At 40.6% G+C, this 22,891-nt stretch overlaps 1 protein-coding gene across 1 annotated transcript in view; it reads right to left on the bottom strand.

Annotated features, from left to right (window-relative positions):
• Positions 1 to 22,891, bottom strand: part of DLG2 (discs large MAGUK scaffold protein 2) — a 2,048,212-nt gene that overhangs the window by 1,018,690 nt on the left and 1,006,631 nt on the right. Inside the window, exon 6 of the mRNA XM_032641314.1 lies at positions 7,120 to 7,281. Within this exon, the coding sequence (XP_032497205.1) occupies positions 7,120 to 7,281 (162 nt within the window). The remainder of the gene's footprint in view (positions 1 to 7,119; positions 7,282 to 22,891) is intronic.

Raw genomic sequence — 22,891 nt, 5'->3', positions numbered from 1 at the left:
AATTTCTTGCTTATTTTAATATCAATGTCACTAATCCCCCAGAAGGCAATTATTCATAACTGTTCATATTACCATTTACAAATAACTAATTTAACAAAGTATGTGTTGAAGGACTGAGAATATAATAATGAGTAAAACCAACATACACCCTGACCTTGAGGGTGTTTGTATAATGATGATATACTGACAGTAAATTTATTAAAACAAAACTAATGGTTATGAATAAAAGTAGAATCAAAACAACTGGTTGGATTTGTGATCTAACAAATACCATGTTAATGTGAAACAGAGCATAGAGAGTAGCTTTATTCATTTATTGATCAATGTTTGAATGTGTAACTTCTACATTGCTCATTTCTGAAAATTATAAGATAGTTTATAAAATTAAACACACTTGGAATGAACATTTTAAGAGATGAATAACCAAATAAAAATGACAGAAATAGATCTTGCCAGGTCCCGGGAAGGAGAAGCATGAGGGTTGTGGTGTGGACTTACCTGGGTTCTCTTCACCTAGTGTGAGGACTGTATCACAATGCAGAAAACGCTCCAATTGCTCAAAACAAAATGTGTCTCCCTTGATGAGAAACAAATTCTTACAATCTCAAGGGATTCTTCAAAAGGGAGCTAGCTCCCAAATAACTACTTTTTGTCATGGGAAAGCAACATAATCCTTGGGAGTTTACTACTGGGTGAATTGAAATATTTTAAAGATAGAACTTATTTTCCTTCTATTTCCTCATCATGCTCCCATCTGTCACCACACTTCATGGTTCTCATTTAGGAAACTAAATGTCTTACACATTTGCTTACATTTTATATTTGCTTAACTTTTAAGAATAAGGTTATATGAAAAAAATGACCTTCAAATTTTACACACCTGGAGCCAAAGAAGGAAAATTTGACATTAAGATCTCTTTAAAAATAGTAGAACCATTTAGAGGAAGGTAATATAACACAGGAGTGATAAAGAATACAGATTTTGTATCCAGAAAGACCCAAGACACAAATATTAGCATTCCTATTCACTAGTTCTGTGGTTGAAGGGAACTATTTAATTTTCACATCAGGTATAATATCTCATAGAGGTCAAATGAGATAAATAAAATAAATGATTTTGAAGTATTTGTCATGGTAGCAGGTCGATGATAATAACAAGATCAAAAGCGACATTTGGTTGTGCTTACTATGTGCCAGACACTTACTAAACAGTTTACATGTATTATTTCATTCAATTAGTATAAAAATCCTATGAGATGAATATTATTGGTACCTTCATTTTACAGATGAAGAACCTGAGATAGAGAGTTAACAGATACTCTGTAAAGAGTACTCTGCTAGATGCTTGGGGTCTCACAGTACCTAAGATTCAGAAATCTGAAATCCTACTGCAGAGTGAAGATAAGTCATACATAATTAGAACTGAGGTTCCCTAGGAGAGTGATGTGCATATTTATTTATTTATAACACCTTTATTGGAGTATAATTGCTTTACAATGGTGTGTTAGTTTCTGCTTTACAAAAAAGTGAATCAGCTATATATACATATATCCTCACATCACCTCCCTCTTGTGTCTCCCTCCCTCCCTCCGTATCCCACCCCTCTAGGGGGTCACAAAGCACCGAGCTGATCTCCCTGTGCTATGTGGCTGCTTCCCACCAGCTATCTATTTTACTTTTGGTACAGTATATATGTCCATGCCACGCTTTCACTTCATCCCAGCTTACAGTTCCCCCTCCCCATGTCCATAAGTCCATTCTCTATGCCTGTATCTTTATTCCTGTCCTGACCCTAGGTTCTTCAGAACTATTTTTTTTAGATTCCTTATATAAATGTTAGCATACAGTATTTGTTTTTCTCTTTATGACTTACTTCACTCTGTATGACAGTCTCTAGGTCCATCCACCTCACTACAAATAACTCAATTTTGTTTCTTTTTATGGCTGAGTAATATTCCATTGTATATATGTGCCACATCTTCTTTATCCATTCATCTGTTGATGGACACTTAGGTTGCTTCCATGTCCTGGCTATTGTAAATACTGCTGCAATGAACATTGTGGTACATGTTTCTTTTTGAATTATGGTTTTCTCAGGGTATATGCCCAGTAGTGGGATTGCTGGATCGTATGGTAGTTCTACCTTTAGTTTTTTGAGGAACCTCCATACTGTTCTCCATAGTGGCTGTATCAATTTACATTCCCACCAACAGTGCAAGAGGGTTCCCTTTTCTCCACACCCTCTCCAGCATTTATTGTTTGTAGATTTTTGATGATGGCCATTCTGACTGGTGTGAGGTGATAGCTCATTGTAGTTTTGATTTGTATTTCTCTAATGATTAGTGATGTTGAGCATCCTTTTATGTGTTTGTTGGCAATCTGTATATCTTCTTTGGAGAAATGTCTATTTAGGTCTTCTGCCCATTTTTAGATTGGGTTGCATGAGCTGCATGAGCTGCTTGTAAATTTTGGAGATAAATCCTTTGTCAGTTGCTTCCTTTGCACAATACCTAGGAATAAACCTACCTAAGGAGACAAACGACCTGTATGCAGAAAACTATAAGATACTGATGAAAGAAATTAAAGATGATACAAACAGATGAAGAGATATACCATGTTCTTGGATTGGAAGAATCAACATTGTGAAAATGGCTATACTACCCAAAGCAATCTACAGATTCAATGCAATCCCTATCAAACTATCAATAGCATTTTTTCATAGAACTAGAACAAAAAATTTCACAATTTGTATGGAAACACAAAAGACCCCGAATAGCCAAAGCAATCTTGAGGAAGAAAAAGAGAGCTGGAGGAATCAGGCTCCTGGACTTCAGACTATACTACAAAGATACAGTAATCAATATAGTATGGTACTGGCACAAACACAGAAATATAGATCAATGGAACGGGACAGAAAGCCCAGTGATAAACCCACACACATATGGTCACCTTATTTTTGAGAAAGGAGGCAAGAATATACACTGGAGAAAAGACAGCCTCTTCAATAAGTGGTGCTGGGGAAACTGGACAGCTACATGTAAAAGAATGAAATTAGAATACTCCCTGACACCATATACAAAAATAAACTCAAAATGGATTAAAGACCTAAATGTAAGGTCAGACACTATAAAACTCTTAGAGGAAAACATAGGTAGAACACTCTATGACATAAATCACAGCAAGATCCCTTTTGACCCACCTCCTAGGGCAACGGAAATAAAAACAAAAACAAACAAATGGGACCTAATGAAACTTAAAAGCTTCTGCACAGCAAAGGAAACCATAAATAAGAGGAAAAGACAACCCTCAGAATGGGAGAAAATATTTGCAAATGATGTGCATATTTTTTTTTTTTTTTTTTTATGCGTTACGCGGGCCTCTCACTGTTGTGGCCTCTCCCGTTGCGGAGGACAGGCTCCGGACGCGCAGGCTCAGCGGCCATGGCTCACGGGCCCAGCCGCTCCGCGGCATGTGGGATCCTCCCAGACCGGGGCACGAACCCGTGTCCCCTGCATCGGCAGGCGGACTCTCAACCACTGCGCCACCAGGGAAGCCCGATGTGCATATTTAAAATAATGTTTTACTGCCCTTTGTTTCCCTGCCACCTATCATGATACGCCTAGTAGATAGTCAATTAATACTTATTGAATTGATCTAAACTGGCCTTTATTACAGGCCAATTTCTTTTGTGGAAGATTCTAAGGTAGCATCTGAAGAGAAAGCATCCCCATCTGGAGGCAAGGAAAATAAACCACTAAATTGCATTTCTCCTTCCAACCCCATGCTTCACACTGGCCAAGCCACTCTAATGAAAACAGGCTAAGCAAGCCCATCTATCAGCCAGGCAGCCGTTGTCCTCCAAAGGCAGATGAATCTTAGAACTGAGGTTTCAAGTGCTATGCGGTGATGGAAGAAATGACTGTCAAACCTGCAACAATGAGATTACTCAGCTAATGGTTCAGAGCCCCCTGAATGTGACATTTGAACTGTTCTCCAGCAATCTCACACGCTGTTCAGGCATGCCACATGTAAGTTCCTAATTAATACTAGAGAACCCCATTGTCTTCTAAGTAGGATTCAGGGAGCGCTATATGATTGTGTGTTCTGCCTCCTCACTCTTCCCCCTTTTAATGCTTGACCCAAGAGCACCAGACAGATCAAAGAAGCAACAACACTGAAAATATGCCAGGTCTAATGGAGAATTTGTACCCTCTTAGCACTTCTATGACTTTAATAGGCTTCCTTTATGAGAAAATAACACATTAGATTTTAATCATGGCAGGTTTGCCAAACACTTGAACTGTGATAATATAATAACCTCTTAACAACTTGATTAGGAAATGTGTCCTGTTGCTATAAAAGTACACGTGCTTGAGCCTGACAGTGCAGTGCTGTGCTGGGCCAACTTGTCCTGTCTCATGAGAGCCTCATGTGTCCATCTTTGCAAATATCTTCAGTAGCTTCAGGTTGGTAGCCTGAAATCAGCAATGATGGGTGTGTTTACACCACGAAATTGGCAAGCTCAACACACTGGGGTGTTTTCTTTTCTGGAAAAATTGTGCACATTTATCTCTATCATTGTTGCTAGTAGAAGAAAGGTACACAGTCTCTTCATTAGGACAATCTAAGAGTGTATCTTGTTCAGCACAAACAACACCTCTAGAGGGTCATGAGGGAAAAGTCCCAGCCCCCAAATAGCTACCTCACAGGCTGCGTGCAGAAGTCCTGGATGAGGTCACCTTTCCATTCTCTTCACAATACATGGAGGGGGGAGGTCACACCACTGAGCTGGTGATTCCAAAAAGGAAGGAAAGCCTATTCTAACCTTGATGTTTCATATCAGAGATTTATTATTCACAGGTGGCTACTTTTAAAGCAGATGTGGGAAACCTTTGATAAAAGACATCATATAGTAAAAACATAAAAACCAAAAAATTTTTTAAAGAACATAGTAAGAAATAAGATAGAAGGGAGAAACAGAAAACCTCAGCTAAGGAAAAGCCACCAAAGTGGAAGACACTTAACTCTGAGATTCCTAGAATCAAGGGATAAAGGAGAGATAGGAAAGATTCCTTTATATTTGAGATATGATCTTCAGAAAAAGCAAAATTTCCTTCAACTCTAATAGACATTTTCCAAATGAGGCACGGAGTAGCATAACACATGGTATAATCACCAAACTGTAGATGTTCAGATAATTATATTATCAAATATATGCTAAAAATTTAATATACAAAATGAAGATCTGATAGTGCTTTTATTATTTTGTTCATATTTTTTACTGTTGCCAGGCTAGCTTTAGACTAGTCTCCATTGTCCTTCTCAGCTTAAAGCCATTGGGAGCTATGCTCTAGAGCTGATTAAAAAAGGAAGTGGTAGGAAGCGGGGAAAGACAAGTTGGGAGGCCAAAAAGGAAGGGAGGTTTCATGGAGGTTCTTACAGGGATTCTTTCATCCGGTTAGAAAGAAAAACATCTGAAGTGTAAATACTCTCTGTGCAGTCCAGTCTCCCAGCTCTGCCCTTTCTCAGTTTACACTGGTCAGCACAGATTAAGGATGAGCAATTGTTTGCAAAGATGAAAGGTCCTTAAAGCAGGAAGGTATTTATCTGACTACAGGATAGAATCGTTGATTCCTATAGTTAGACTGGAACTTAGAGACAATTTTGTGTGCCCTCCTGCTGAAAAAGGAGTCCTTTCCACCATACCACTGCCAGGTCACCATGCAAGCCTGCTTTCTAGGGACAGGGAATTCCTGCTTCGCAAAGTGGTACTTTTTGGGGGTAGTTCTAACTGTCAGAAGTTGTGGTCTTATAATGATCCTAAATATACATTCCTGTTAATTATGCACAGTGGTTCTGCTTCTGCCCACCAATATGGAGTTTCCTACACGACAGCCCTAAGTATAAGAAGGTAAATTCCTGTTCTCCAACCTTTAATCTACTCTTCTCCTGGCTAAAAATACCTATTCCCATCCATCAGTCAATGATTTCCAAAGAGACTCTGGGAAGAATTGAACGATGGATTCCACAGGCAAAACATTTACATATTTTTACATATTATAAAATATTTACTGGAATTTGACAATTAGCCTAATATTCTAACTAATTTGTGGTAACTAGCACTAGTTTATTTGATAATGCGGTTTTAGGATGCCAGGGTATTAAACTATACCAACTTTTGGAGCTATATTAAACATAATTTAGCCTTTCTTTGATGTTCTGGAAGGTATAATAAGATCCCAGAAGGCATCAGGGCACCCTTCATGACTACATTTTTTATTGCAACACAGCTATATGAAAGTGCTAGTGAAGTGAATGTTGTAGCTAACAAAATAAAAGAAAAAAATTTTTAGCAATATCAAGGGATTATTTGGTAGTTTTTTGTTTCGTTTTGTTTTACATTTCAATTGCCTTCTATTACATCACTGACTCTAGTTCCATTTTTCCTTTTTTGACTTTAATCAACATTTATAAGCTTTTATCCAAGACACAAAATCCATAGAATCAGCAAAGCAAAAGACAGAGTAAACTGCAACCAAGGAACACAGAAAATCCTTACTCTCATTTCATTGTCTCTCTTGTCAAAACAGCGTTTATCAAGAAATTGTTTTAAATTAAAGAAAAAAAGTAGAAAACGTTGGAAAAGTATGACACCACATAGAAAGAAATATAAGATAGAGCTGTTGATGAACGAACTCACGCATTTTCCTTTTTAGTCTACGTGGTAAGGCAATTACTAGGTGTCATCATGTTATATTTACTTCCTTTGTTTTATCTGGAGCCAAGAATAAAACGGAGAGATAGATCTGAACAAAACTTGATGTCCTCCTGGACTTTGTAAATGCATGGTCAGGTTATTTTCCCTTTTAGTTTTTCACTGTTTGCTCTTTCCTTAGCCCATTCTCAACAACTAAAAGGATTTGCCAGACATTTCAACAAATAACTGTAAGAACTTCCCTGTGTCAGGAATTCCCAGTAAGCCTCCAAACCACAGAAAGACCCTTTGGCAACCATGTCTCACCGTAGTGTTTTAAAAGAGCCTCACTTAAGGCCAGCAAACATCTCCCTTAGCAATGCAAACCAGTCACTGCCGCCAGCTCTAAGAGCAAAAGAACTGACCTTCAGAGGAGAGATGTGTGACTGCAAGACGTATCCATGGACATTTTCTATTTGAGACAGGTTCTTTTCCGATACATGCACAAGTTCAGGGCCTCTCACTTCGTGGGTCAGTCGAGGTAAGGAATGATCATGTGGAGTGTCCTCATCTTGATAGCGATACTTCTAGGAAAAAAAGACAAGAAAGAGAAAAGCATTAGCGTTTGCAAAGGGTACAGTTCTGAACGTCACATTCTCATTTCATTTACAGGACACAGTGTATACCTATTGCTGACATCACCAAACAGGCTTTGCTGCAGTCTCTTTTGGTGGTCACCATTAACCAAGTCAAGCGGAAGCAATACTGAACCAATCATCAATACCAACCAATGCTTGTTTTTGCCTGAGAATGCACTATCTCTGTTTATAAAATACAGAAGGGTGATAACAAAGAAGACTGAGACTATTTACCTAAGTAGGTGAGGAGGTAGGTAACCCTCCAAATGACCAGAGTAGCTAAATATGTGCTAAAAATTCTAGGTCAAGGATGGAAAAGAAAAAGTACTGAGCAGGAAGACGGAATTCTGATACAATCATTCAGGAAACCTAATTTTGATTCAGATTATGTCTAAGCCTTAAGTTCTCTAGGAAATAAGGGAAAATTTTTGCCACCTGAATTTTTTGTATTGGCCTTAAAGGAAGACAATCCTTTCTTGCTTTCATATCCAAGGAAGAGGAGTGTTGATTTGGGTTAGCTGGACTCCGGGACAAAAGATCACAGTTTCCAAAGATGGAGTTTTCTTTTAAAGGACTTAAAAATCAAGGCAAAGGGTCTGCCTATATTATATTGATATGATTCCCTGAGGGGAAAGAAATAATAGTTCCTTCTCTCTTGGTCCCTTTTCCTCTTTGTCCTCTGGCAAAGGCTGTGCTTTGAGTCTTCCAAGCAGACCTAAGGAAGCTGGCAGAGAAGGAAAAGGGTCAGGACAAGGCACGGTCAGTGGGAGAGTACACATGGCCATGGGCCAACCTCCATCTTCAGCGTTGGCCTGGGTTTCCCTCTTTTCTGTCTCTCTTTGCTTCTCACCCCTTTTCCTTCAGACCTGTCCCATTAGAGTCTCATTATTTCAAGGCTACTGGTCTACTTGGGAAAGAAAAAAGGGAATACTCTATATCCTACCCCCAACCCAGTTAATAAAATGTTAGTTTGCCTTGCTTTGTCTTTGTTCCCTTTGAATGGCACAGGGATATTAGGGGCAATGGTCCAAACATTGTCATAACACTACCTCGGGCTTACCTGTGATGTCTAACCTCATCCCACTACCCATTTATTATCATCACCAACAGTTATTTTTATTACATCAGGTTACTAACAACACATCTTCTTAACAAAATCATGCCTATGCTTCTTTCATTTTTAGGTGAAAAATATGACTTCTTGGACATCGGTTCTCTGTCTGACTCATAAACCGACAGTAACAAGAAGAACCACCCAGGGTTGGCAATTCAATCTGATGTCCATTCTTACTCAGAAGTTGATTATCATTACTTGTATTTTCCAGGGAGGCTTTCTACAATGTTCCAAGCTTAATATTAGTTTCAAAACAAAAATTTCAGCTAACAATATCTTGACTGAAGTTTGCAAAGACGCTCATCTATTTCTTTCACTGCAATTCTTCTTATCTATGATGCTCCATTTTACTTATGAGAAAACTAACATTTAGAGAGGTTAAGAGACTTGTCCAGGGTCCCCTAACTAGTGGTCCTTAGAGCTGGGATGCTGTCCAGATAATCTGAATCTGAATCCTCTTTCTACTCTCATCATCCCCTCCTCTACTCACATTAAGGCGATGAAGCCCAAGCCTGATAACAGAATCAGCAGCTTGGTATAAAACACTTCATGGAGAACACACAACAACCTTCATGGAGGTCAGAACATTTCTGTGAATTACAAAATACCATACTTTCATTTTCCTAACTCTATGAATAATTTGGGAAGGTAATCTGCCTCAGAAACACGGATCCAGTTTAACATTCATTCTTGATCCGTTATGTATTGTTCACTGGAAGTGGACTAATGTCATACATATGCCCATTTTAGTGTCTCTGGCTTTCAGCCCATCTGCCCTCCACATCTCCTCCCTCTCTTCAATTTTCTCTCAGGGAGGCACTACCATCTATGCAATCACCCGAGCCAGATAAGTAGGAGTCAGTGAGACTCCATCCTCTCTTTCACCACCCCCTACCATCTGTCAATTTACTAAGTCACTGAGTCTGCCAATTTATATCTTAAATAGTTCTTGAGTCTACCCCATCCTCATCCCCCACCACCTCCACTAACCACTGCCCACGTTCAGGTTTTCAGCTCTCAGCTGGACCACAGCAAGAGCCTCTGGACTGGTTAGACTGCTGCTGAGATTGCCCCTTTCCCATCCATCCTGTACGATATGCCAGGGAGCTGGTGTTCTGGATCTCAAACTGACAGAGTCCTTCTCTTCAAAACCCTTCAGTGGCTCCCACTGCCCACGTGACAAACCTTCAGCTTCCTTATCCTGCCATAAGCCACCTCCCCACACCACTACATGAGCTGAGTCCCCACTACTTCTAAACTCTTTTATCTCACCACTCTTACCTCAGGGTTATGGAATAAATATAAACCTATAAATATAAATATAAATATATATTTATATAAATATATACCTCAGGGTTATGGAATAAATATAAAGATTTTTTTTAAATGTTAAATATGCATAACATAAAATTTACCATCTGAACCATTTTTAAGTGTACAGTTCAGTAATATTAAGTATATTCACATTGATGTGTAACCAATCGTCAGAATCTTTTCATCTTGCAAAACTGAAACTCTATACACCCATTAAACAACTGCCCATTTTTCCCTTCTCCAGCCCCTGGCAACCACCATTCTACTTTCTATTTCTATGAATTTGACTATTCTAGATACCTTATGTCACTGGAATCATACAGTATTTGCTTCTCACGACTGGCTTGTTTCATAGTGCCTTCAAGGTTCCTCCATATTGTAGCATGTGACAGGATTTCCTTCTTTTTAAGGCTGAATAATATCCCATTTTATGTATATACCACATCTTGCTTATTCATTCATCTGTAGATGGGCAGTTGATGGCTTCTACCTCTCGGCTATTGTACATAATGCTGCTATGAACATGCACGTACAAAAATGTCTTTGGAACTATGCTTTCAGTTCTTTAGGATCGATACCCAGAAGTGGAATTGCTAGATCATATGGTAATTCCATTTTTAGTTTTTTGAGGAATTCTTTTAAGCTTTTTAAAATTTAACATATGTAAAGCCATATTCATGTCACTCATAACAGTCAGGAAGTGCTTGTGTTCTAAAACATAAAGACCCAAGAGCACCAAAAGTAAAATTTTGCAAAGTTAAAATGATTACGGAAGCTCCTCAAAGATTCCTGCCGTAGGATTCAGCTGGTTTAGAGAAAGATTTCATTCATTAAAAATAGACATCTCACTGAACTGTTTGCAGAAATAACTATCAGGACACAGATAATAAACTTACGTGGTATCTCAAAGAACTTACATAAATTACTTATTTTCATAAAATTATAACCCATTTTGAAGACTGATAGAGGCTTCAATTAGACTGTAAAATCAACCTTGATGCTCAATTAATGCTTTATTAGTAAAAATTGTTCATTTTAACATACATTGGTCCTCTGGCCTCAACTCTGACATTACCTTTTCTGGGAAGCTTTCGTGAACTGCAAATCTGAGGTTTTGTGGGTGTTCCCATACTCCCTATATACTCCCCAAATCACAACTTTTATCATGCTATATGACTGTGTATATTTTGAGTTTTTACAGTGAACTATAAGGTTTTGTGAGAATGAGGGGCCATTTGGTCTTGTTTATCCTTGTACCTCCAGTCCTTAGCCAAGTGCCTGGCACATATGGTCAATAACTATTCATTGAATAAAGTTATGAGTGACAGTTGAACAAATGGATGAAATGGGTATAACTTGCTCAAGCTACAAAGTTATCTTGGCTGCTGGATGCAACCTCTTTCATTGCGTGAAACATTACGAACTCAGGTTTAAGCAAAAGAAGACAACCGCATCGTTGGCTTGACACAATCTTAAAGGACACCAGATTCTTAAGTATCATATATCTCTCACCACATCTTTCCTTTCAGTAATATATGCTAAGAATACAAGCTGAATATGAACCAGTTCTTGACCTTAAGAAAACCATAAATTATTAAGCGAGTATACATATGGGCAGGTAAGTCACAATGCATAGTGGTAATGCCTGTAAGCATAAACTGAGTTCTGTGGGAGCAGAAATGGGTCATCACCAACTCTGTCTGAGGCTTTCCAGTTTGCAATAGGATCCAGAAAGATAACAGGAGGAGGTAAGGGAAATTCTAAGCAAAGACAACAATATATGCAGAGGAGATAAGTAATAAGAGGGGATCACGTTCTGAGGGAACAGGGAGGTCTTGAAGTAGATTGTAGCAGATGATATTGCCCCCGCCCAAATCCACGGAAATCCCTTCTATGCATTTAAGGCCCACATCTGCATACTTCACAGTAAGATTGTCCTTGCGTGATTAAAGCCTCCTCACTTAGATGTGTCTGGGAGTTATACTAGAAACCCCAAATCCCACCCCTCAAACTGAAACAAAATGCCCTGCAAATTACCCTCCAAAGCACCTGACAGCATCAGTCTGAAGCTAGACCGCCCCTGGACCTCCATTCTTACAGAACTCCTTGGTGCTTTCCTTACTCCTTTAAGGGCCTTTCTTGGGAACTGCCTTCCAGAAATCACATATACACTATTACCCATTTTAGGTCTGCTTCTGGCGAACTGATGTTTAAGAATGGGATGCGAGGTGGAGTATGGCAGGAGACAAGGCTGAAAAGCAGACTGCTATCTATTGCAGGCAATAGGGCCCATCCAAGAGACCTAAAGAGTACTCTTCCTGGTACCAGCCAGGTATTCCTCCTCCTTTATTTCTGCAGTTTTCTCCAAGAGATGACTAAGCAAAAGACCACAAGAACCAGTGAGAAGTACCATATTTAACTGAAACATGAGCCTCCAGAGGAACCACCCTGATGTGGTTTAGTAAAATCTCTCTGCTTGGATTCAATGTCGGCTGGACCAAAAATGACTTTTTTGGTAATACTAAGACTACTATTCATATTAACACTATTAACAGAAATCCTAATCCTAACACTAATAGTAATATTAAAACCAATAATAATAGCAGTTAATGTGCCAGGAACTATGCTAAATGCTTTATGCACATCATCACACCTTTGAGATAGGTGTTCTCATCATCCCCTCCCGAGGCTTGGTTAGTGAGGCAGGTTTTTCCAAGCTTACATACCTGGTGAGTGGCAAACCAGGATTCAAACACAAGTTTGACTCTAGAGCTAGAGCACTTAAATATTCTTCTAAACTAATCAGGACTCAAAGATCTTAAGAGACTAACTTTACCTTCAGGAAACATAATTCTTAGGAAATCTTCAAGAGTCATCTAACAAGGGAGATTAAACAACTCCACAGAGGTCATACCCTGATTTAAGAATCAGCTCTAATTTTCTGGGCAATTCTGAGTCCTCTCTCATTTCCAGGGCTTGTCTCTTGGGTACTGATGCCACACTGGGCATCTTTGAGGGTTTCTGCATTGCCTGTAAAAGGAGGGCCATTGAGGAAGCCCTCTGTTTTGAAACCTGTGTCTTCTTCTCTGCCTCTCCTCAGCTTGGTCCTTTGGAGGGGACTCTGGAGCCACAGAACTTTTGTAAACTGATTATAACTTCTCTCCCGGCTCTAAGAGGAGTGAGGCAGAAGTGCTCAGGACAGGGAAGACTGGTTATTATTCACGTCCCCTGTCACAGATCATTTTGTCCCTGACTTTGTAGTCCTATCCGTTTCCCCCTTCTGAGGTTTAGCCTCTACCCCTGGGGCTCCTTCATCAGGCAAACATTTTCAGGTCCTTGATAATCAGATTGGGTGTCATCACCTCTTGGAAGCATTCTCTGACTGCTAAGGTTAAAAGGATGTCCTTTCTTTATGCTCCCAGAGTGTTCTGCATGGATTCCTGTTATTGAATAGCAACAACTCTATACCACAGTGATCTGTGTGCCCATCTCTCCTACTAGCCCATGAGAGCCTCTGAGCAGAGATGGAGTCATATTCATCTCAATCTCCAGTGCCCCATAGTAAGACACATAGTAAGAGACCAACGAATGTGACTTTAACTGAACTAAACTTAAATCATTTGAGCAATAAATTTGACCAAAAAGCCCTCCCAGCTGAACCTGCAAGTAATCATACTGGTACTCCTTTTCTACCACAGGACCTCCATGTGGATGGCCAAAGGCTGGGAAATTCAACCAGATTCTGCTCACCACATTCTGTTGATGCCTGTATGAATCAGAACCGTCCTAAGTTACCCAGGATTCAAACGCAGGCGCCTACATGCATCTGATCCATCACTGGATGTTCTGCATAGTCTGGAAGATGGTGCTGCACCATGCGCACAGTGTATACCAGCTGAGGGAGAAGTCACAAATCTTTCAAGGCCTCATAAATAAAAACCTGAATCTATCTCTGCTTCTGCATAAAAAGTGCTCTGCTTCCCCCTTGCAGCAGGAGTTGGCACTGTTCTGATGAGACAGAGAAACAAATCAAACTCTGAGAACCGGAATATGTTTGGTGCTCTTGAAAGGTAAGTAATATTATAATGCCTAACAGTGGATGTTGTCCGCTTTTCTAAGAGTGTTATAGAAAGTATCCCATTTAAGACTTACAGCAACACTATACAGCAGGTAAAAAATTAAGGAAGGATTACAGTTTCTTCCACAAAGCCTGACATTGAGGAAATGCTCAAAACCTCTTAGTTCCTCGGCTTCTGTTACTATAGCAACAAATAGCATTTTCTGCGTCAAGTCTTATCTCCCCCTCTGGAATCTAAGTTCTTTGAGGCCAGGAGCCCCTGCCATCTCTCTCTGTCTCCCACGGAGTGTCAGGTCAGAACAATGGCCACAGAGAGTGTGTCCAATGGAACCGGCTGACAATGCTGCCGCTGGAAGGAAGTCTCTCAGTTTTAAAAATGTGCTTTGGCAGAAGAGAAGCACAGACTTTAGGAGAAGCATGAAGTCATTTAGAAAGTTGAAAATAAATAACAGACTTGCAAAGAGTGATGATCCCTAAGAAAGAAGTGAATGCAGCTCAGAAAACAGGAAAAACCCAAAGAGGCCGGAAAGCAGTCTTGAAAAATGAATTACATGGAAATGAAGGGTTTTCATTTCCTCTCAAGACTGTATACGTTTAACTTTCAAAACAGGCTATCCTCATCCAGGCCCTGCCAGCCACCATCTTATTTTGAGGAAACTATTTTGTTTAAATACTTTGCTATTTCTTTACCGGAATTTTATTTACCAGAGACTCGGGCAGTATGTAGCCAGCCAGCTCTCTTTTCCAGCTGCTTCCTTTGTGCATGATGTCTTAGCCTATCTGTGACCTGTGACCTGTAACCCACCTCCATTGCCACACCTACGGCATCCTCTCTCTAACCCACTGCCTCCCTTTCTGGAGGGAAAACATGGATACAAGAAAGAAACAAGAGAAGATAAAAGAATGGTTAATGCAGTGATCAGATCAGTATTTATATTCATTTCTTTGATTTGAAATAAATTCTCTGCTATTTTGGCTACCGCAGGGTTCTCTTTCCCCTTTCCATCCTTTTTGTCCACTATTCCAATCTATTCCTCCAGAACAGTAGCATGCACGTTGCAAATCTGGAGGAGAGGGGTTTAGAGAGGAGGAAAATGGGAGGAGGAAGGGCCAGACAGAAATACCTAATTTCCCCCTTTACTTCCTCAAGGAACCCTCCTGGCTTCTCAGATTAGGGGATTCTCCTCCCCGTATCTCACTGCTCCCTGCCTCTCAGGATTTCAGGGTACCGTGTATTCATTTTTCATAAAACTCGTCGCATTTTTATTTTACATTTATTTCTGTGATCATTTGCTTAATGTCTGCCTCCCCCACTAAATTGAAACCTCTGCGGGGGTCTGGGACCCTGCCTGCTTGGTTCACTACTGACCTCTAGTGCCTGCTACATGGCAGGTTCTCAACATTCATTGAACAAATAGTAGCCTGTGGCCAAACTTCTCTCCAAAATCCACTACTCAAAACAGTTAATAAAAGTGTGTCAAAGCTCACTGGTGGCTGATTGCACACAGATCTTCCCCAAGTGAAGTTATCCTTAAAAAAAAAAAAAAAAAAGACCCACAATCGGCAATACAGCTGGCCCAAAGGACATTTGAAATAGGAATTTTTCGAAGAGGCAGCAGGATGTAAGTAACAGGACAGATGTGAGGGATGAAAAGCACTCCCAGGTGCTCCATTTGAATTTTTTTCAAACAAAACTCACAAATGAAAGGAAATACTTTCCCACTTTTTGCAGCAAAGAACAGGACAAGCCAGGATGTTAATTAAATTACAAATCAGCTCTCTGCTTGCAACTGACAGAGCTGTGTGTGCCTCCAAGCAATGTCAGATATTTTAAACCCTCTGTAAGTACCTACAATGAGGGAGCTGCCAGGAAGAATGCTTTCATGAATATTTAATGAATCTTAAGATCCTTTTTAAAGAACTGATGATTTAAATAATCATGAGGGGACTTTAGCTCAGTGCTGCCCTCCATCTGTTAACTGAAGCTGCAGAAAATGGAGCTTGGCAAGCTTTCCCTCCTAAAACTCAGAGTGAGGCCTGAGACCCAGGGGAGGCCAGGCTCACCCAGGAGAGGTCACTGTAGGATTAGACAGCTGAAGGTCTCTGGAAAAGTCAGAATGGGACCACAGACCTATGATCTGGGAAAATAATGGGTGTGGAATTGTAAAATGAATTTGTATAAGATGTCACACATGCGGGTTGCTATTTACAATTTACAAAGCACTGTCAGAAACATTGTCTCAAGTAATTCTCTTAAGAATTGGAAGAAGAAGGTATTATCACTTTGATTTCCAAATGAGAAAACAGGATCAGAGAGTCTCCAAAGCGTTAAACAAATGGCAAAGCTGGGTTTCAAACTGACATAGCCAGCTGAGCCCAAAAGGCAGCCCAATACAGCGGAATGTGAATGATTTCTGGCATTGGAAATACGGGCTTAAATCTTGAATCATTTGTCAAGTTGCTGGTATCTCTGATCTTCAGGTGACTGAAGCTATAAACTGGGAATTACAGGATCAACCTCGTACAGAAATATGAGCATTGGATGAGACACTGTATCACTAGCACATAGTAGCTGCTCGATCAACCCTAATGCTCTCCTTTCTGGAACTGTCAAGTTTTGCACTTTGCAGGTCTAGCATCACAAAAACTGGTGCCTAAGAGTGAACTCTTCAGACTGTTAGTGCTGTCTGTTAGACTTTAGAAATATAAAATATAACTAACTGAAGGAAAAAAATATAGTTTTATTTAATTTATTTTTTTGCTTTCCATTTCCTCAAAGCATACAATTACAACTTTTCACACTACTCTAACCTGTGCTCCATTCTCGCAGCTCTCCTGACCCCACGAAGGACTTTTCAACCTTCTTTTATGTCATCTTGAAAGCTTGAAATCCTTCCAGGCTTTCCTAAACAATCTCCACTCAACTCAGTCTGCTCTGACCATTCCAACTCCTATTTCTGCTCTCTCCTCTCACTTAACAAGAATTTATTACTAGTTATAAAATAACTAAGCCATGGGGATGTAGTGTACAGCAATGGTGACTGTAGCTAATAACACTTTTTTTGTTTTTTATTTTTTTATTTTTGGTACGCGGGCCTCTCACTGCTGCGGCCCCTCCCGTTGCGGAGCACAGGCTCCGGATGCGCATGCGCGGCCCAGCGGCCATGGCTCACGGGCCTAGCTGCTCCGTGGCATGTGGGATCTTTCCGGACCGGGGCACGAACCCGCGTCCCCTGCATCGGCAGGCGGACTCCCAACCACTGCGCCACTAGGGAAGCCCAATAACACTGTTTTTTAAAAAAAGAATTTCTTGAGCACCTACTATGCGCGAGATATTGTAAGTGCTAGGGATGCAACAGTGAACAAGAAAGACAAATCCCCTCCCTATGCTTTGTTCTTGATGTCCTCTCTTCCTCTTATAACCTTCCCAACTGTCTCTCACCTGGCTATTGCTCAACCTTAAAATTTAGCTCATGTATGATTTCTTCAGAGATGCTTTCCCTGGACACCCAGGTTTGGCTGTGCCTTTTTCCTGGGCTCACATAACTGATACCCTGAGAATCCCTCTTTTTTGAAAAAAAAGCGTGTATGCATCTGCTTTTCTCATGGGAGCATAAAGACTTCTTCATTCATTATTGTAACATCGGCAGCAAATATTCTGCCTGGGACCCTGAGGTGCCTAAGAAATGTTTCTGAACTGAACTACACCCTGTGGAGATGTAAATTCCTAGGACTCTTGTGTATTCCACCACACCTAGCACATTCTAAAAATAGCATGTACTCAAGAAACCTGTCTGGAGGCTATAGGAGATCTGATTATGGAATAGCACCCTGTCAGATTTTGAGTAATAAAATGAGAAACTGGTTCACTGTGTCGCACAGGTAGTGAAGTGGGGTAGGTTTCAGTTAAACTGAATTGTTCAAGTTTTGGGTGTGAGACACGTGGGAAGGAGTGTTGGCTGGTGGCTTTCTGGAGCAAGGAGATGAGAGGAGGAAAAATTATAATATGGAAGACAGGAACTGAGGGACCTCTCTCTTCTCCCCTAGTCTGCCAGCATTGAGTTAGAGCAACTAAGGAAGCACAACACATCAATGAGGCCACCCCAAGTAATTTTACCTGAGACTCTCTAAACCCCAGGCCAGCAGCTTGGCACAAAGACGAGTGTACCAACCTTGATAAGCACAGTAGAATACATTAAAGTGTATGCAAGGCAGGGAAGAACTCTGGAAGCATGCACTTCACTGACAGCATACGCTGACAGTGGTTGTCTCTGGGTAATCATTAATTTCATTTTTTGAGCTACGTGTCTTACTTCGAGAATAAAAACAATGAACAAAACAGAATATGTAAGAGATGATCAAGTATTTGCTTTGTTGTAATGGAGAAGCTCCAGTGGACTTCCAGCTTTATGGTGAGGGAAAATTCTCAAGCCCTGGAAACGGTTTATACAGATTTGGTTGAGCTAACTTTGGCTGAAGGATGCCAGGATGATTGGCAGCTGACAAATGAAGTAGGAGGAGCTGGGAAGGAAGAAAGCTTGAAGTCAAATTGCTTTGTTCCCAAGAAACCAAAGCAATGATTTGGGAACAAACTCAACAATTAGTTTGTCCATTTGAAGCACAACTTCAAATACTGTCTGAGTAATGCTCCAGGGATAACTGCCACTGGATTCAAGCCGTGGCAGTAAGATCCTGTGGGCTGTCACTGTCTGACTCAATCCACCAGCTGTGCCACAGCTGCAGCATCTGTGAGAGTCATTCACTGCTGTGTTCTGCTGAGGGTGCCTGGTGCCCAGAAAAGATGAAATGTTTATTTCAGCAGAATGCTTAGTCAAGTGACGCCAACTCTCTGCACCTCAGTTTCCTGCGTTTAAATTCTGTTCCTGTCACTAATCGGCAATGCGGCTTCAGGCAAATGTGGAAGCTCTCTGAAACTCAGATTCCTCATTTGTAAAATGGGGCTAATAATACTCGTAACAGTGTTGCTATGTGAGATTGATGAGATAATATGCATAAATGTCTTGGCATAGGGCCTGACTCCTGACTGATGCTCAGGAAATCTAAGCCTCTTCCTATTTCTGTATGTGTCATATGCTCATCATTTCAAGTATTGTCAGAAGGGTCACAACACACACACACGCACACACACAGACACACACGCACACACACGCATGTACCTATTCAATTCAACCTTATTACTTTATAGAGAACTGCTTTCCTCCATGCTTTCGCAAGCATCCCAGCAGCATTATAGATGAGCACAAATCCCCGGAGGGAGGCCGACTGAGTTGCAAAGGCCTTGCCTCCACTGCTCCAAGATTCAGTTTCTCTCCTGTATGTGAGGACATCTTACCCTTTCAATCACTGTTTCCACCTGGGCTAAGGCTCCTGGCCTCCTCGGTCCATGAGTATCATCTCCATCCAGCAGGCAGAGAGAAAACAGTCTCAGACACAGGTGCTGAATGGGCTACCACTGCCCACTCTCACTCCCCTTCTGACCTATTTGAGGTTCTGGACCTTAGAACCTGCTGTGGAATTCGCACCTGCCCAACACTTGCATCCATATCTGACTTCCCGAGACTAGACCACGTGCCCACCTGAAACTAGAACTTCTTCTGGATTCTTTCAGGCCGGCCGTGTGCCTGCTCCTGGGTTTTCCTGGACAGCCTGTCTGCATGTGCTTCCTCTTTGACACCAGAGAGAGTAAAATCCCTTCCTAATAAGACGCATCATCACCCATTCATTCAACAAACTATTTCTCAAGCACCTTATAAACTAATCACTAAATTCTAAGTGCTGGGAATACAGTAGTAAAAAAACATATGACCTCTTAGAGTTAAATTTTAGTTACATTAAGTAGTATAGCGCTTTTCCTGAATTCTCTCTTTTCTTTTTGCCCCCTCATCATGCTTCCTTTACCCAAAAGTAAGCATGAACAGGTGTGTTCTCCATGGAAAGATGCCAGGTGGTCTAAGTGGGCAACCAGTCCAAATTGTCTCTGGTGGTGGCCCAAGTGGGATTGATCCATCTAGCTCTTCTTATCCAGCTGCCTTTGTCCCCAAGCCCCTCATGACAAGCTGCTCTTAGTGACACTGGAACATGGAACAGGTGAAAAATCAAAGACAAAAGGTGTGGCCTTGACTCTGGCCTCATTGGCAGTGGGTTCCAGTCAAAGAGGATTATTTGGCAACCAGATACTGTCATAAAAATATTAATATTTCCTCAAATAAAGTTGTTTCATAATCCATGCTTGGTTATGGTGGTTTAATCTCCAAATAAGACATGCTTCCCTTGGGAAGTCATTTCTATACTTAATCTAGGTTATTTAAATACACAATTGAATACACAATTGTAGAATGCTGTTTTGTGCTTATTATAGCCTTAAGATCTAAGCCCCAAATCAAGAAAACCTAGAAAGTTTTCTCATTTTCTTGTCCTGATGCCCTACTGGGAACTGACAGTATCACCTTTCAGATGACTGGCTACAAGATAGCATGTGTATATATTGATGCTTTACAGGTATTTATTTATTTAATCCTTACAACAAACTTAGTTACTCTTTTATTTCCCTCATTTTACAGATGAGAAATTAGAGGCAGAGAGAAATTAAGTAACTAGTTCATACAACTAGCAGAGAACTTTGACTCAAGTATTTCTTTTTTTTTTTTGCGGTACGCGGGCCTCTCACTGTTGTGGCCTCTCCCGTTGTGGATCACAGGCTCCGGATGTGCAGGCTCAGCGGCCATGGCTCACGGGCCCAGCCGCTCCGCGGCATGTGGGATCCTCCCAGACCGGGGCACGAACCCGGTCCCCTGCATCGGCAGGCAGACTCTCAACCGCTGCGCCACCAGGGAAGCCCTCAAGTATTTCTTCTGTGTACGGTAGATACTTTGGTTCTTTGCTTTAAAAGTCAAGGTCTGCGGAATTCCCTGGCGGTCTAGTGGTTAAGACTCTACACTTTGACTGCCGAGGGCCCGGGTTCGATCCCTGGTGGGGGAAGTAATAGCCCACAAACAGTGCAGCACGGCCAAAAAAAAAGAAATTTTTTTAATTAAAAAAAAGTCAAGGTCTGGAAGTTTCCCTTTATCCTTGCGGAGACATAGAATACCACTGAGAGAAAGTATAAATAGAAATAACCTAGTTGATATACTGCCATTTCTGTGGTCACCCAAATACAAAACTCCACAGGTGAAGATAATCCTTCAGCTTCTATTCTTCACATGACTTCCAGAGTAAGATCAATATAATTCAGTTGGCAGAACATGACACTTGATATGAAGGTCAAGGCCAAAATGAATCTGATGAAGGTAGTGATGCTATATCTGTAGCCATCTCAGGACCCCTCTAGCGTGTAGGAGGGATTTAGTCATTTTACCAAGTGAACAAGTCTAATACAGGTTAAATGCATTCTACTTCAGCAGGGAGTCTTGTTCTTTTCTCTTTCTTCATTTTCGTTGCCCTTTGCCCCATCAGGCCCTGTTTCCTCTCCCTAGAATATTGCACTTGCCTCCTACTTCTCTTTCCAAGCGCATTCTTACCACTTCCCTACCCTTCCTTTCCCTACCTCTCCATCTTTTCCCACTCCATCCCCCACAGTCTATCATTCCACCATTCTGAATTCTTTGTGACTTGAAGGTAGCAGATGGACTTGAAGTAACTGTTATCTATTCTGCCTGGGGTATTAGATATTGTGTCAGTCTCCCACCAAAAACGACCTGTTCATTGTTTTTAACAAACCTGAGCATTGGCCTAACTCCAGGTTAGACATTCTTCTTCCTGACTCATCTTTCTGATTTGGGTCACAGCAGCAATCCTAAATGGCCAAAGCACACGAGGGCAGAGAGGAGAGCCCAACCCCTCAGCTTATACAGGGGGAATTGCTACATTCTTAGAAAGTAATTATTTTGTATTTTGATAAAAATCACATTGAAAATTCATTCTGAAGTCTTTCATGAATACACAATAATTTGTATCAGCCATACAAACCATAAAGAATATAAACTCCCTTGTATCTATCACTCAGCTTTAAGAAGTGGAGTATTTTCAACACAGTGGAAGCTGCTGGGTACCCATCCCCAGTTGTATCTATCTCCCTCTCCTCAAAAGTCACGGTTAAATTTTGTGTTCACAATTCTCTGATTTTCTCAGTGGTTTCACTACATAGATATGCGTCTGTGAAAGTTAATTTTACGTGTCAACTTGGCTAAACTATAGTACCCCATTATTTAATCTAGGTGTTGCTCTAAAGGAATTTTGTAACTATGGTTAACATTTACAATAAATTGGTTTTAAGGAAAAGAGATTAACCTCAACCTAGGTGGGCCTGGTCTAATCAGTTGAAGGGATTTACGAGCAAAACAGATTTCTGAGAAGAAGAAATCTCATTTGTGGACTATTGCTGCAGCTCCTGCCTGAGAATTTCCATCCTGTCCGTCTGCCCTATGGATTTCAGACTAGTCATCCCCCACGATCACATGAGCCAATTCCCTAAAAAAATTCTTGAATACACACATACACACACAGACACACACACCACACACACACACACACACACACACACACACACACAGGTTTTGTTTCTGTGGTAGGACCTTGACTAATACGGAATCCCTAAAAAATGTGTAGATTTTGTCTTTTTTGAAACTTTAAATAAGCAGCTTCATATTGCAGCTTTTTCTGCAATACTATGAAATTCATTCATGTTGGTGTATATAGGTCTAGTTCATTTCCTTTAAATTTTGTACAGTATGTCATTGTATGAGACACCACATTTTCTTGCTAAAGTGCACTCAGACTATTTTTCTTTTCCTTTCTGGAATAATAACACAATTATGACAACATGGCTATAACATTCATGTATATGTTTTTTGGTATACATATGTAAGAATCTCATTAGGGCATATGGCCAGGAGTAGAATTTCTGGATAGAGTATATACATCTTCAGCTTTCCTAGATAACTAAATTGTTCCAAAATGGTTGTCTCTATCATCAGAAATATACCAATTTGCACCCTGCCATTAATATGTAACAGCTACGATTATTCTGTGTTCTC

Source organism: Phocoena sinus, chromosome 8 (assembly GCF_008692025.1).
Source record: "Phocoena sinus isolate mPhoSin1 chromosome 8, mPhoSin1.pri, whole genome shotgun sequence".
Lineage (NCBI taxonomy): Eukaryota > Metazoa > Chordata > Mammalia > Artiodactyla > Phocoenidae > Phocoena > Phocoena sinus.
This window is presented reverse-complemented; position numbering and strand designations above follow the sequence as displayed.